The sequence below is a fragment of the Polistes fuscatus genome, unplaced genomic scaffold, assembly GCF_010416935.1.
Source record: "Polistes fuscatus isolate 324 unplaced genomic scaffold, CU_Pfus_HIC Scaffold2, whole genome shotgun sequence".
Classification (NCBI taxonomy): Eukaryota; Metazoa; Arthropoda; class Insecta; order Hymenoptera; family Vespidae; genus Polistes; species Polistes fuscatus.
The window spans coordinates 10,616,856-10,632,292 of record NW_025113096.1 but is presented as its reverse complement, the minus strand read 5'-3'; the positions used below and the strand labels follow the sequence as shown (position 1 = coordinate 10,632,292).

Genomic DNA, 15,437 nt, shown 5'->3' with positions numbered 1-15,437 from the left:
GTAGGTGGCTGGGCGGTGGAAAGGGGGAGGGAGGATATCGTTGTATTTCGCTTAATAAACAAAGGACGCGCGCGTATGGAACGGCTGCAGCGCGCGCCACTTCCCGTATCCTGATGGTGCGAAGGAGGAGAAAGAGGTGGTGGTGGAGGTGTAGGAGGATGAAGTGGTAGTGGTGTGGTGGTGGGTGGAAGAGGAGATGTAGAAGGATGAGGATGAGGAGTAAGCGAGAGAGAATGAGAAAGAGGGCCGTTGAGAGGTGGAGGCAGGAGGGAAAGAAGAGGGAAAGGGCGCAGGGAGCTTGCGCAAGCTTCGGTCTGATGCATCGAACACTAAGCCAGCCACGTTCCAAGCTTTTGGGACAGCAGTCGACGGCGACCTAGCTTTCCAATCGCTACGGCATCGTTTCGTTCGTTCGTTCGTTTGTTCGTTCGTTCGTTGGTTAGTTGGTTGGTTGGATGGTTGGTTGGTTGGTTGATTTAGTTCTTTGCCGCGTTCAAGTGATCGAGAATTAGTCTACTTAACTCAGTTCTCAGTATCACGTGTTTATGAGTAGAGATTTCATTTATTTTTTATTAAACGAAGTATATCAGTGAGGATTTATCTCTTCTTAAAGAAGGATTCAGAAAAAGATTCATTTTTTTTTAGTTTCTTTTTTGTGTTTGTTTGTCTTTCTCTCTCTCTCTCTCTCGTTCTCTCTGTCTCTCTCTCTCTCTCTCTCTCTTTCTCTCTTACGAACTCACTGTTACTCCATCTCTATTCCCGTCTCTTCCTTTTTATTCCTTTTGGAGCAAATTATCAGAATTGTTCTCATAGCCAATCATTGTCATTATTGTCATCATCATCACCCTGACATTTGGGTAAACACGAAAGAAAAGAAAAGAAGAATCATTAGGATTGAAAGCTGATTCGCGTTGTTGACATCATTGTCCTTGCCACCGTTCCGATTGTCCTAAACTTCATCCTTGTCATCGCGCAAATCTTTCTTTCTTCTCTTCGGCAACGAAGGGCTCCAGAGGGTCGTCGAACTTAACGTAACTCGCAAGATGTCGTGCTGGTGCATTCGAGAAAGCGAAAAGCTCAAGAGCGTCGGGATTGCTACATGCAGACATACACAAGCTCTTGCAAGCTCTCGCAAATTCTAGCTAGAGCTACCTAGTTATCTAGCTACCTTGCTACCTTGCTACTTTGGTTAGATGCTGCACGAGGAAGAAAGAGAGTCGATATCATCCTTTTGGATTTTCTCTCTCTATCCTTCTCTCCCTCTTTTTTCTTCTTTCTTTCTCCCGAAAGAGAAAGAGAAAGAGAGAGAGAGAGAGAACAAAGATTTTTCATCGCGAGAATCACGGAATCACCGCTACAACGCGATGGCCGCAAATGAGCGCGCTCGAGCGAGCTAACAAACTTCATTTTTTATCTTTATTTATTTCTCCCCTTTTGTTTTTCTCTGTGTTTCTTCCTTTAACTATCATATATTCATCATGACTCGGTATGTTAATTATTAATGATCGTTTACACGTTTATCTTCCGACCCGATTCATTTCATTTCTCGAAATTATTTTATTGTTATTACTATCAAACACATCGAATTAATTCACTCGAATAAATAATACATGGAAAATTATTAATTACATTTTTGTGTCGATATTTTCGTTTCTTTCTCTTGTTACTTTTTTTCTTTCTTTTGTATTTATTTCTAAAAGAGATCATATATATATCGCGTGGTATATTTCGTCTCTCTTATTTTTTTTTTTGCACTCTCGACGACTGACTTTTCTCTTCATCGTTCACCTTTTCTCTCTCTCTCTCTCTCCCATTCTCTCTTTTTTTTTTTAAAACATATATCGTTCAGTTCACGAGATACGCGGGGCTCTTTCGGTGCTTCGGTCGATAGTTTTCTCGCACGATGGGCAACGTAATGTAGAGACGATAAAGCTCAACGTAGGAAGCTTAGCGAGAAATATGAAGAGACGACTGGAAAAGCTTCAAAAAAGAAAAGAAAGAGTGAGAGAGAGAGAGAGAGAGAGAGAGAGGAATTTTGCGGAAAGTTAGGAGTATCTCCCGATTTGTCTCGTGGCGAGACGCTAGCAACGTTGAAACTCGTGAATAAAAGATCCCGCGGAATAGCTTCTATCTCATCTACAGAAACAGACGGACGGACGGACGGACGGACGGACAGACAGATGTATACCTTGATTAGTTTCTATTTAAACAAGATTTTATACGTTTTGACGTTCAACCCTGATCATTTTATTCGAAGATAAAAGTTTCTCTTTTGTTTGAATAGAATTTCGAGATAAATTCAACAATAAATAAAAAACCTAGCGAAGTTAATAATAAACACGAATGTTGGCCTCTAATATTTTATTAAATAGATACAATAAAAAAAGTATATACTTTATGTTTACGAATGTCCTAAGAGATGTAAGTGATGTAAGAGATGTAAGTATAGTGAATAAGAAGAAAGTGAACGAGTCTTTAACGTGATTGGAGGAGGGGATAACTGTAGAATTTATGGAGAATTATCAGCACGTTCTGTCGAGTAAACGACCGAGATGGGGGTCCGAGTCCGAACGAGACACTTCCGGTGTTTTGCGTGCTCGTTGATAATACGATGGTGGTGCATCAACTGGTTAAACTTTCCTAGGACAGTTAATGGTAATGTCTTTGATCTTCTTTGATTAAAATGAAAGAAATAAAAAGAAAAAAATTAAAAGGAAAAGAGAAAGAAATGAAAAGAAAGAGGTAGAAATAGGTAGACGTATATACACGCACACAAATACATACACACACACATCATTCATACAGAGGTATATAGAAACGTAAAAAGAGAAAGAAAATCGAATCGGTATTGGAATCTTTGTATGGAAACGAGGGACTCTCGAGGCTTCCACGTAATCCATCCACTCGTGCAGAACCCCGACGACTCTGGCCTCCTTTTATTTTCAGCGTTCCTCCTAACTAGACGGCACGAGTTTCCGTTCGCGACTCTCTTCCGTCCGCAATCAGCACTTCCACGAAGTAGGACGCACGAATATCGTTCCCTACCGAAAATTCGACTTCGTGTCCCATTAATCTTCAGGGAATATGAAAGACGGCCGATTACGAGTTCCTCCTAGTTTTCCTTAGAATTATGCTCCGAGGCATAATTACAATAACCCCGTTTTTTTTCTCTCTTTCATTTTTCCTTATAACAGAAACGCGAATAAAACCAGAATATAATATATTTGTTAGTCGTTAAAAACAATGCGTCGAGTTGTGTGTAACTTATGTTTGTTGTTAGAAATTTTCCTGTTTTTTTTTTACTTTTCCGCGTTTGTTAAAAAAATTGAAATAAAATATCTCGCAACCCAATAATTTCTTTGATCTTAAGAATCGTTGTGTAGTATTCTATTTCTTTTGTCATTCGATACAAAATTACACAACTGACTATGAATGATTATTATCTCATAAAAGATAATATAACAACGAGCTGGAAAGTTACTTTCTTCTTTGATGTTTCTTGTGCAGTTATCGTGATATCAGCTTGTAATAAATTACATGACACTGTATATAAAAGAGATGAAAGGGATCGTAAAAGCGTGTTTGTCGTAGATCGCAAAGAAACTTGCATATACATGCATATACAAATATAAAGAGAGAAAGAAAGAGAAGGTGAGAGAGAGGAAAAGGGAAAGGGAGAAGAAGAAAGAGAAAGAGAGAGAGAGAGAGAAATAGAAAGAGGGTAACAAAGTAAGGGTTGTAACTATATTGCATTATGTACTCAGGTGGAGGAAGGCAAATGAAGGTGCAAGAAGAAGGAGAACCGCAGGTGGATTGACAATCTCACCGGCAGCGGTCGCTCTATCGAACGATGACAACAACTATGCTTTCGAGGAATTGGGGCTGGGGGTTGTTCGTTCTTGTTTTTCTCGTTCTTGCCACCCCCAGTCCCGCTGCCATTCGCAGAGGTATGTCTCACGATTCCTTAAACTAATAATAAGCACGATTTTCATTCCTTTTCTTTCTTTATTTCTTTCTCTTTCTCTCTCTCTCTCTCTTTGTTTTCTTTATTTCTTTATTTATTTAATTCTTTCAATTTCGAGTTGTTTTCTTGTTCTTTTGTTCCATATTTCTAATTCCTCTAATCTGAGAAAAGAAATAACTGAAAAGTTTTCATCCCTTCGGATTTATTTCATTCAAATTCACCGAGCTTTACGATTCTCAGTGTCGCCAGCAGCGGTACTTTTTCTCTTCCCTTAAGGCGTTTCGTCGTTCTTTCTCTCTTTCTCTTTTGGACGAAAATATGTGTGTATGTGAAAGAGAAAGAAGGAAAGAGTGTGTGAGAGAGAGAGAAAGAGAGAGGGATAAAAAAAAAGAAAGAAATAGAGAAAAATCTGACGTGTGGCTGCGCCAGCGTTTTCCTCTCTTAGCCCTGTAGGGGAGTCAAGCTTTTGCCCCTAACAAAAATGTAAAACCCGTGAAAGCGACGTTATTCAGGAGAATAGAAAAAGACGAGGAAAGAAGATCCCATCGAAGTAGGAATGTACGAGACATATTTCTTTGCGTTTGCAAAAATCCTTCAATTGCTTTCTTCGATTTACGTATCTATCTGTGTTTCAAGCAATTTCATATACTTTCCTTTGAATATTTTAATGCGAAACATTTTTTTTTTAGATCTTCTCTCCAATTTTTTTCCTTTCTTAAATAATAAATACGATTAATAAATGATATTTTCAATTTGTAAAATCGCCTCGAAAGTTATACAAAAATAAATTGAAAATGTTTTTTAAATCGCACAAAATTACAAGAGAATTAATGAGATAGTATTAAAAAAAGAAAATAAAACAATCAAATCTGGTACATATTTCGATGTGGGTTACTTATCCTTGCGAATTGATATGGTCCATTTTAAAGTGGGACATCCTATATAATATTGTATATATTGTATATACGTGTATGTATTGTTGTATACATATATATATATCCAATGGACCAGTTTCTTGTCTCCGTGTCGAGATACTGCGCTCCCATTCTCATCTCCCAATTTCCTATTTGTATTCGATAGAAGGACGGACGACGAAGTTGATATAAAAGCGAAAAGTAATCGAACGTTCAGTTATATCGACGAAAAAGGACCAACCGAGAGTGGAGATACAGAGTTAGAGAGAGAAAACGAAATTGTGAGATAAAGAGACCAAAAGAAAAAGAAAAAAAACTAGAGAGAGAGAGAGAGAGTGATAGTATGTGTGTATGTGAGAGAGAGGATAGTATATGAGAAATAAAGAGAGAGAAAGAGTGTGCGTGTAAAATAGAGAGAGATAGTCTATGAGAAAGAGAGAAAGTGATTGTATGTGTGTCTGTAAAAGAGGTATTTTATGAAAAATAAAGAAAAAGAGAGAGAGAGAGAGTGCGCGTATGCGTATGCACGTATGAGAAAGAGAGATAGTTTATGCGAAGAAGAGAGAAGAGAGGAGAGAAATAGATACACAGAAAGAAAGAGAGAGAAAGAGAGAAATAGATCGATACGATTCCTTCGTCGTCCGATAAAACCAGTAAGGATTTTCAATAGAAGAACTACGACAAGGACGATTGTCTCCGAGGAAGACGACAGCCGAAGAGGACTTTATAGTAGATACAAAGCCGAAACTCGTTTTGCGCATTTTCCTTCCCTCTCCTTTCCAGTTTCCTTCGGTTTCCTTTCTCTTTTTTTTATCTACGAATCTTCGTTATCACGAGAAGGGAAATAAAACAGATCGAGTATAAAATAATATAAAATACATGCATCGAATGTACATGTATATGAAACGTACATGTATATATACATATGATTCTTATATTAGGTAGCAAACGATGCGAGACCCTACAGACGGTAAATCAATAACAATTTACTCCTACCTTCGATCCCTCACACTCCAACCCCTAGTACCACCCTCACTCCATACCGTATATAGGTATAACTCGCGGCGTAGCAAACACGGCAAAAGCCGAATCGATTAAGCGTCTTTCGGTCTCTCTCTCTCTCTCTTTCTATTTCTATTTCTATTTCTCTCTATCTCTCTATCTCTCTCCTTTTCTTGATATTTTTCGTGAAAAATAAAGACATTTGTGAGTCTCGACAGGCGACAAATTTATTTTCCAAATTTATTCTTTCTTTGTTACACATTTCAACAATCCTTACTTCTACCACCCCTTTTTTCAGTCTTCTCCCTTAAATCATATTCTTGTATTTTTCTTTATTTCCTTTTTTTACTTTTCTTTTGTTTTCTTCCTATCCTTTCTTTTATTATTTTTTTTTCTTTTTCTTTCTTTTGATAATACTCGTTCTAATAGGACACTTCTCCTTGAATGATCTCGTTGGTACCTCGCCAAGATACTTTTTTCTTTCTCTTTCTTTCTCTCTTTCTTCTTTTTTTTTTTCGTTTTCTTTATTACTCCTGATACTCCGGGTTGGAGGCATCAACCGACGACGACGACGACAACGACAATGACAACGACATAAAGGGAACTCGAGTGATGACGACCAGCCTCCGAGAGGGCCGCCTGGAAGATACATGACTAGGGGTTACGAGTGGATGGGGATTATGAGTGTCGTGCAACAAGATGATCGACTATCGCTTCTTCTTCGTCTTCTTGACTTTCCCGTTCCTTCTTTTTTAATATTTTCTTTATATCTCATCCCTTTAACTCTCTCTCTCTTTCTCTCCCTCTCTTTCTTATATTTTTCTCTTAAAAGTTTCCTTTTTTTTTTAATCCTTTACAAAACGTTTAAGTTAAACGCGATCGTTATCGATGAATAATGCAATTTTATTTTTTTTTTGTAACGAAATTCGTTTAATCAAGTATCACTAATATTCATGAGAGGGAAAAGATTTTCATTATTAACGTGCCAAGTGTAGACACATGTAAACGTGTAGAAAATAATTTAGATAAAATGCATGATATTCGTTGAAATTTGTATCGATATTATGAATGATTAAATATCGATCGAAATAGATCGTCGTCCAAAATCTCTTATACATATTTAAAATATGTTCATATATATTTTTGGATTAATAAAACTAAAAGAAAATAATCATCTCATGATAATTAACGAATGAATGAATTTTTAATTCATAGCGGACCGTGGCCACTGCAATAAGACCGTCGACATCTATGAGGATGTTTCTAGCCCTGCAGTGACCGCTGCCAACATGGGAAAACCACTTTACTGTTGGTACCGTTTTCGTGCTTTTCGTGGTACACCTAGAGATTGGATTCTTCGAGTACGGTTCAAGAAATTCAAAGTTGGCGTATTGGAAAATGCTACAACTTGTTCGGGTGGTTACCTGCAGGTAAGTTTCTTATTTATTTCATTTTTCACATGACAATAAAAATCACTCATGCGCAACAATTATCACAAAAATACACACACACATACACAAATTTCGCATAATTTTATTTACTTACATGGTTTAGTTCATTTGAAAGTTTTTAAACATCACCAAAAATTGGACGAAATTTCTATAGCTCGAAGATCGAATATTAATCCGAAAATCCAGATTGTGAAATCGTGGGAGTTGGGAGGAACGATTCTGTTTAGATGATGGAAGATTTTCTTTTGTTGGTTCGAAAGGAAATTTCTTATTGCTTTCAGGATCGCTTAGAATCGCTAATGATTCTATAGAAGGTTGGATTGGGGTGAAGGAAGGTAGGAGAGGGGGAGGAGACTTAGTGGGATGGGAATGAGGAGAATGAGGAGGATGAGGAGGGTAGGATGGATGAAAACGCATTGTTCGTAGCGAAATGCATAGTGCCTTGGACGGCTGATTGTGCGACGTCCATTAACGAGAGAAATACGGCTGGGCAAGCTATCCTTCATCTAAAGTCGTGCAATTAATTAGCGGAACAAATTGCGCGCGCGTTGGTCCGGCGGAACAGTCAGAATATTAGACGAGCGAAATTGGCCCTGGCTGTATTATGAGGGGCCAAAAGAAATAAAAAGCTTCTTTTCGTTCTCCTCTTTTACGTACACACATATACGAGCGCGCTCACACACATATAAATTACGCATACACATAGTACAATTATTATTATTACTCGTGATTCCGACCAAAATTTTTCAAACGAATCCCTTTATAGATTCATGAAAATCGTGAAAATCATAGTTTCATTCGATTTATCTATCATGAATTTACGGGCTTGTGTTAACAGCAAATTGTGCATGAATTAGATTTAATTGAGATAAAAGATAATAAAGAAAAGAAGAAAATAAAATATGTAGAGAGAACAAAAATGTCAAATTTATAAGGATTAATTACGATGATATTATCTATTTTTATTTAAATAATTTTGTATTACTCGCATATATAGTATATACATAAATAATATATAAATAATAATAATAATGAGATAAGAATAATATATATATACACGTAGATATGAATATAGATAACTGTATATGCATAACAATAATATAAATCGTCAAGTGTACAGAATTGATAACGTTTAATTCCTCGTTAAGAACGCATTCTCGTTGTTAGCTTCGTGCTAACAAACGAACTATACGTTCATTATTTTACGCTTCTATCGAGTATCACCAATTTTACTGCACATGTGTATAACATATCTATATGTATATACATATACGCATTTGTATATATAAATAAATAAGTAAAATATACATATATAAATGATATCCAATCAAAATCCTCTTTCTTCCATTATAAATTCACGAACGTACGCACAAACACATCCATACATAAATACCGACACACGTACATATCTCTCAGCATTGCCTGGAAATCGGACGAGTACCACCAACCAACTCGAATATGAATGAACTCTAAGTCAGAAAGGTACATACCCGTGAATAATCTTCGTTAATCGAGGATGGAAAGGGCCCTGCATATTTCGAAATTTACCATACGTTGGCAAAGCTAAAGCTGTGAAAATTAAGAGAATTTTCTTGCTCTGCAAGAAAGAGAAACGAAAAAGAGAGAGAGAGAAAGATAGTGGGAGAAATAGAAATTTCCATCGTAAGAAATATTTCGTTCATTCGTTCATTCGTTCGTTCGTTCGTTCGTTCGTTTGTACATTCGTTTTCTCCTCATTAAAACACATAACCAGTCTGAGCTTACGAAGAGTTAATCAACGCTGATAAAAGCGGTGAATAAAATTGCTATATTCGTTGGTAAATATCGTCCGTAATGCACACTAGAGTACTCCTAACGTCGTTGCAAAACGACTATTGATCTTCCTAACACCGAGCAGCTCTTCCCTCCCTTTTCCTCTTCTCCCTCTTCTCCTTCTCCGCCTCCAACTACACTCCCACCTCCCTCCTCTTCATTCTCCTCTCATTCCCTCAACCCTCTCTGTTATCACCTCCACTCGCATTGGTAGGAACTCTACCACAATTATGGTACTTTTAAAGTATTATACTAGATGCTTCGGAGGTTTCTCTCAAAACCCTACGAATATCATCGTTATTACGATCTTCCTCATACTTTCTATTGTACCGTTTTCTACTTACGAACGATCAGAATTCGTTTCCTCTTCCCCCTTTTTGTCTTGCTTTTTTTTACTTATTTCTTCTTAACTTACTTTTGCCTTTCCTTGTATTTTTTTTCTCTTTCTTTTTTACTTTTTAAACTATTCTTTCGTTTTTTCTCGTAGGTATGCTCCATATCTTATCGTGGATAATTTATTGTCTCTTAGCCGGAGGCCCATTCAGATATGCGATCCTCGAACGATAGTAGGAATTATTAAAAAGTACAAAGAAACTCACGAATAAAGTTTCGAGGGATAAAGTTTTTCGAGCATGATATCTCGATTACAAGATCTTATTATTCGTAATACATAACTACGACAATGAGCACGATTAAAGATCGTTTGATCGTATATTATGATTATTATGTCGTAAAAAACATATCGAGTTGGTGAAAAAGTAATTTTCTTTTTCAGCACGGTATATTTTCGTTAGTGGCCTTTGCCGATCTTTTTTATTATTTTAAATTAATCTTAATTTAAACCTTTATATAAATCATTTTATATTCTAGCGAGAGATATGTCAGACGTCATTTAGAACCACCTTCTTGCCTTTTGATCCGTCAAGTAATCTTATTTTACCATCACAGTTAAAAATGGAAAATTAACGTCAGGATTTCCGTCATCGTTTGTCAAACAAAAATTATGTGCCATTTACAAACAGAATGTGTTCAGTGAACTCCAATTGTTAAAATTGATTTACCAAATTTAGTTTTAGTAATTTCTGATAATTTCCCTTTAAGCTCGTTAAGTTGAGGAAAAAACGAAATTACTTTAAAATAATTATTCAAATGGTATATATATATATTTATATACTATACGTTTTTAGATCAAATAAATTCGACCAGATCATCAGATATATCTATCAATATACCGTAGGTAAGATTTAAACTTTATGAGTTACTTTATATAAGTTTCTTCGTGGAGAGTGGTTTGAAAGAAACTAAAAGATAGATGCATACATAGATAGATAGACAGATAAATAGATGGATAGATAAATAGAGATATATATATGTAGATATAGGTATATGTAGATTTGCCTATGCGACAATATTTTACGTCGTAGCTAAAAATAAATTCGCGACAAGATAACGCTGATGGATAGAACTCTTGAGCCTGATAAATACGTTTTGCTTTGATATCCTCAGGCCGCCATAGTTTCCGTAAATTCACCTATGAAATCGTATTATACTGGTACGTACGTACCTACAGATAAATAGATAGATAGGTAAGTATTTATGTAGGTATTTAGGTATTTAAGTAGGTAGAGATGAGTTTGTAAGAGAGGGCTTGGTAAAAGGTCTTTGCACCACCACTATTACTTCTACTCCTAGACAGTATATATGTGTATATATACTAGTACGACCAAGTGAAACTTTGATTACGGTACCGACGACATCATGTAGGCAACGTTTGCTGAACAGACGGACGATGCTATGTAACGATGTTCTAGTATTGATACACATGCTCGTAAGAACATTGAAATCTCCCTCTTTGAGTCGACTAAAAGTTGAATGAATGAACGTTCAAAGGGTCTACCAAACGTACCTTTGACAGTTTATTAATAAGTTGTTATTAACGACTACGAAAATAGTTCTTCAGTAAACAATAATTACATTTATTTATTTATCTATCTGTCTCTTTTTTTTCAAAATTATTCAAATTGTTTAGAGACAAGCCCGTTTCGATCTCGAAAAGGTTATTATATACCTTTTTTTTTTATTTAATCCATTTAATATCCATTATTATCACAACCAAGTCATTTCTACTTAGCCAAGTAGAAACTTAGTAAATATTCTCCCTTTTGCTTTATCTTTCTTTATCAAGGAAGAACAACCATCAAAGCGCTCCATCCCGCTTCTCTCTTCCTCTCTCTCTCTCTCTCTCTCTCTCTCTCTCTCGTTCTCTCTTTAGAGATCGCGTTAAAAGATAAGTCGAGCTCGCAAACAGACTGGCAATCGCAGCAAGGCAAAATGGACGGAACTCGATCACGCGTATAGATTGTAATGGGTCTATTAATCCTACCGAACAGAGTCTCGCTTTATCCTGACTGGCTTATCGCAATGATCGTTTACATGCGAACTACAGCTGGGGTATTGAATTTGCGAGATGGCTCCTACCGCAAAGCCTAATTAGCGCGCAACACTAGATATGCTTCGCCTTCCGCTTTCGGCTCCTATCCTTCTATCGTCTCGTTAACCTTCCCACAACTCTCACCATTTCCTTCGTAAATTGAGAAACGTCGGATGTTCTTCGATAGACAAATAAATAGATAGATAGATGGATGGATCTAAATAACAGACCTGGACAGACAAATTCACCTAACTAGGATTTTCTTAGCTCTTGTTAATAAGTAAAGTTTCGTTCAAATGTTTTGAAAGTTGTTGGTTAGGATAAGTTTTCATGTTCGATTCGTGTTTTCTCACCATTGTTATACAAGTTCTTAGGTTCGTCTGTTAAATTTTAATTGGAAGGCTTTCAGATAAGTCCAGTGTATTTGGTAATAAGATTCTTGTAACGTTACGGTGGAGGAGTAGACACCTACGACTACTGTGGTAGAAACACAAATCGTAAGGACAGTTCGCCGGAAAGCAAAGTTTACGCAAGCTCCGCTGCTTCTCGCACCCTCCCGCGGATTAATTCCAGCGAGAACACTTGCCCCTCTTTGGCCCTGGGACTCCCCGACGAGTAGAAAGCTAGTAGTAGTAGTAGGGAGGAAAATCAATTTGAGAAAAAACAAGGGCGTCTCGAGAGGAGAACGAGGAGAAGTTGGACGAGGAAGGAAATTCTTATTTGCTCTTTCTGTTATTTCCATTATTTATTTCTTTCCTTCTGTCTCTCTTTCTGTTCTTCCTTTGAATTTGTTTGTTGCAGATCATAGATGGCAACACGAAAACCGAGGTGAGCAATCGCAAGGACCCGGGTGTCTATTGTGGCGAATCGGAGCAACCGCAAACGTTCATTTCCGAGACGAGTTTCGTACGAGTGATCTTCCACGCAGAGAACTTCACGGACCAAACTTACTTCAGTTTCGACTCGCGGGCAGAGCAGCAGCTCGACGTTTACCTGAGGTACGGCCAGCATCCAGAACTTTATCCAAACAGAAGGGGCGAGATCGTGCCTGGGAGTTACTGCGAGAGGGTTTTTAAGGACTGCAGATTGCAAACGTGCTACGTACAGAGCCCGGCCTTTCCGGGTATTTATCCGCGAGCTTTGCATTGTAAATACAAGCTTAATACACGCTTGCCATTCATAAAGCTCTACATAGAAAACGAGGAGTTCAATATCGACGGGCAACGATGCGAGAATATAATGACCTGCCCGATGAGACCGATAAGCTCCGGCTCGGAACATTGTCCCTACGATTATATACGTGTCTTCGATGGAAAGGATGAAAATAGCCCGGTGATCGGTACATTCTGTGGTATGGGGAAATTTCCCTATAGTATAATCGGCACCAGCGAGGATCTCTATGTCGAATTTGTTTCATCGCCAGCCGGTCCCCTACTCAACACGGGTTTTCACTTCAACGTTGGCAATTGGCCTGGTCACGTCGAGACGGCGGGTGTAAAAAACGGTAGTTGCGACTGGCTACTCAACAGCGAGTCCCTCGAACGCGGTAACGAAGGTATTTTTCTGTCCGTCGCCCACTGGTACCCACCTCATACGAGTTGTACCTATTTGCTCAGAGGTCGCCCTGGCGAAATTGCCCGACTTTATTTTCCAAGTTTCCGCGTCAATCGAATCGAATCGCCCATCAAGCCTTACGACGGCGACTGTGGCGAGAGCCTTACTCTCTACGATGCGGATTGGCCGGACGATGCTAAAATAATCAAGACCTTTTGTGATACCTTCAGCAAGCCCATGGAGAAGCACGATTTTGTCTCAACCTCCAACGCTTTATTCGTTAGATTCGAAAGTAAAACCGGCAGTTATTCCGGTAGTTCCCTTTACTATTGGGCACATTACGATTTCTTTAATGCTACGAGATTCGGGGAGCCTGTACCTGGCACGGAATGCGACGAAAAATTTACTTCTTGGAGAGATCGTGCTGGACGTTTGAGATCACCCCTGAATACGTTAATTTATAAACGACCTGGAAACCCACCGGTGGATCTTTCCTGCACCTATACATTTCTCACGGACAAAAGACTTTTCGCTCGAGTGATTCTAACGATCGAATCGGTATCGTTCAAGGAACGTTCCACGGGTCACTGTGGTCACTGTTGGGATAGTCGAGTCGATAGATTGATCGTGCGAGAACCTGGACCGGATGGTGTTAAGGGTACTTGTATATGTCGTCGCGAGGATGAGGACGGTACACCCGTATTACCTATCAGAATAGTATCCCGTGGCGAGAAACTAGAACTAAAGTTTCTAATAGACGGTGTTCGAGCTGCAGCGAATTACTTCAAACAACCTTCGCCGATTTTCAAAGCCAATTACGAATTCGCTCACAGTCCACTCTGCGGTCCTGCCATATTACCTGCTACCACCGACGGTGAAATCGAATTTCCTCATTACGAGGTACTAGGATTCGTTGCACCACCGAGATCGATCAAGTGTATTTGGGAGTTAAGAGTCAATTTGGAGCGAGACTTGTGGCTACATTTCGACAAAATAAAATTTGCCTCTCGTTCGTGCGAGGATGGCAAACTCGAAATCTTTCTTCCCGGATCCAGCGATCCCTTCCTTGGGATTTGCGGGGAGAACGTAAGTTATGTAAGAGAAATGCCGATAATTTCGGCTAGTCAAATTCTACCAACCGATCACGACGACACTGAATATTCAAATATAATTATTCAATTTACCGGATCCATGGCGCCGGCAAGAGTAGCCTTTAAAATCGCTTGGACCGAACTTTATCATTTGCCAAGGGACAGCTCGGGTGGACTGAACACGCAAAAACTCGACGAGGAATGTGGCTTCCGTTGTCCAGGTGATGCCGGTTGCATACCCACGAGATTGCTATGTAACGGTGTTGTCAATTGTCCCAGTATTAGTTCGAGTAGCGTAGTCCCGTACAGTAACAACAGTCGTCCCGAACCTAACGACGAGTCTCTCGAAAGCTGTGCTGGACCTCTTGGATCAAACGGTGGAAGTGTCGTTGGTCCAGCTGGTTGGGCTGGTGCCGGACTTGGTGCTGGCTTGACTATACTACTTGCAGTTTCTTGCCTCATCGTGGTGTGTCGTATTTGTAAACGCCGTTCTCGTTCTAGAGACATTCACGTACCGTACTAGCGTTCTGAGCTGACGCAAATTACAGCATATCGTTGTTACAATCCTTTCGTGAATTACGAGCGCGAAAAACGCGAACTTCGTGCTTATCATCATCATCGTCGTCGTCTTCGTCGACGTCGTCGTTGCGTCGATCATTTTATTCTCCCTCGTTCGATCACGACGACGAAACTTTCCTCAAACTTGCACGATTTTTCCTCCAAAATAATATCTTACTTTTCGTACCTAAGCCGAATGATAATAAACAACTGTCAGCTCGCAACAGTTATTACTAGTCGTTAGAAAGTTTATCGTTACGTCGCCGTATGAGTTGCGAGAGAGAATATACATAACTTGCAAAATAACACACGTCCGTGTATTCCCATAGGTACCAGGACGCGAAAGTGCCAATGAAAATTCTATCCCGCATTTTGACGGCCATTTTTGAAACTAACCATATTATGTATACGGAGGAATATTTCGTGGGGGAAACAATGGAACTATTAATGGGGGAAAAACAAAAAGGTATGATGTGCGGATTCTTGCTCACGGTTAACAAAAAATAATTAACTATTGGACGTTCGTGTTCGGTGAGGACTAATGCAAATTTTTAAATATATAAATATATATATAAATATATATAAATATAAATATAAATTATACATATAAATAAAATAACAAAGTTATATCAGATTTTATTAAGGAACATTGTTAAGATG

General features: G+C 38.5%; 1 protein-coding gene across 13 annotated transcripts; it reads left to right on the top strand.

The window, feature by feature from the left end:
- Positions 1-279: 279 nt before the first annotated feature.
- LOC122516477 lies at positions 280-15,236 on the top strand. Of its 13 annotated transcripts, none has more exons than XM_043634310.1 (5): positions 332-458; positions 2,373-2,655; positions 3,765-3,947; positions 7,096-7,310; positions 12,376-15,236. In XM_043634310.1, exons 3-5 carry the CDS (start codon positions 3,851-3,853, stop codon positions 14,740-14,742), a joined length of 2,679 nt encoding a protein of 892 aa, XP_043490245.1. In that variant the 5' UTR covers positions 332-458; positions 2,373-2,655; positions 3,765-3,850; the 3' UTR covers positions 14,743-15,236. The 13 variants fall into 13 exon arrangements, 12 of the variants coding, with proteins under 12 accessions (XP_043490245.1, XP_043490242.1, XP_043490243.1 ...); XM_043634307.1 differs by having other exon boundaries at positions 2,285-2,655; XM_043634308.1 differs by having other exon boundaries at positions 332-462; positions 2,285-2,655.
- Positions 15,237-15,437: the final 201 nt, after the last annotated feature.

Coding starts and splice junctions, on each gene's coding strand:
- LOC122516477 (XM_043634306.1), top strand. CDS start 3,851: ATGACAACAACTATGCTTTCGAGGAATTGGGGCTGGGGGTTGTTCGTT. Junction 3,948..7,095: donor TCCCGCTGCCATTCGCAGAG/GTATGTCTCACG, acceptor TTTAATTCATAG/CGGACCGTGGCCACTGCAAT. Junction 7,311..12,375: donor GTTCGGGTGGTTACCTGCAG/GTAAGTTTCTTA, acceptor TGTTTGTTGCAG/ATCATAGATGGCAACACGAA.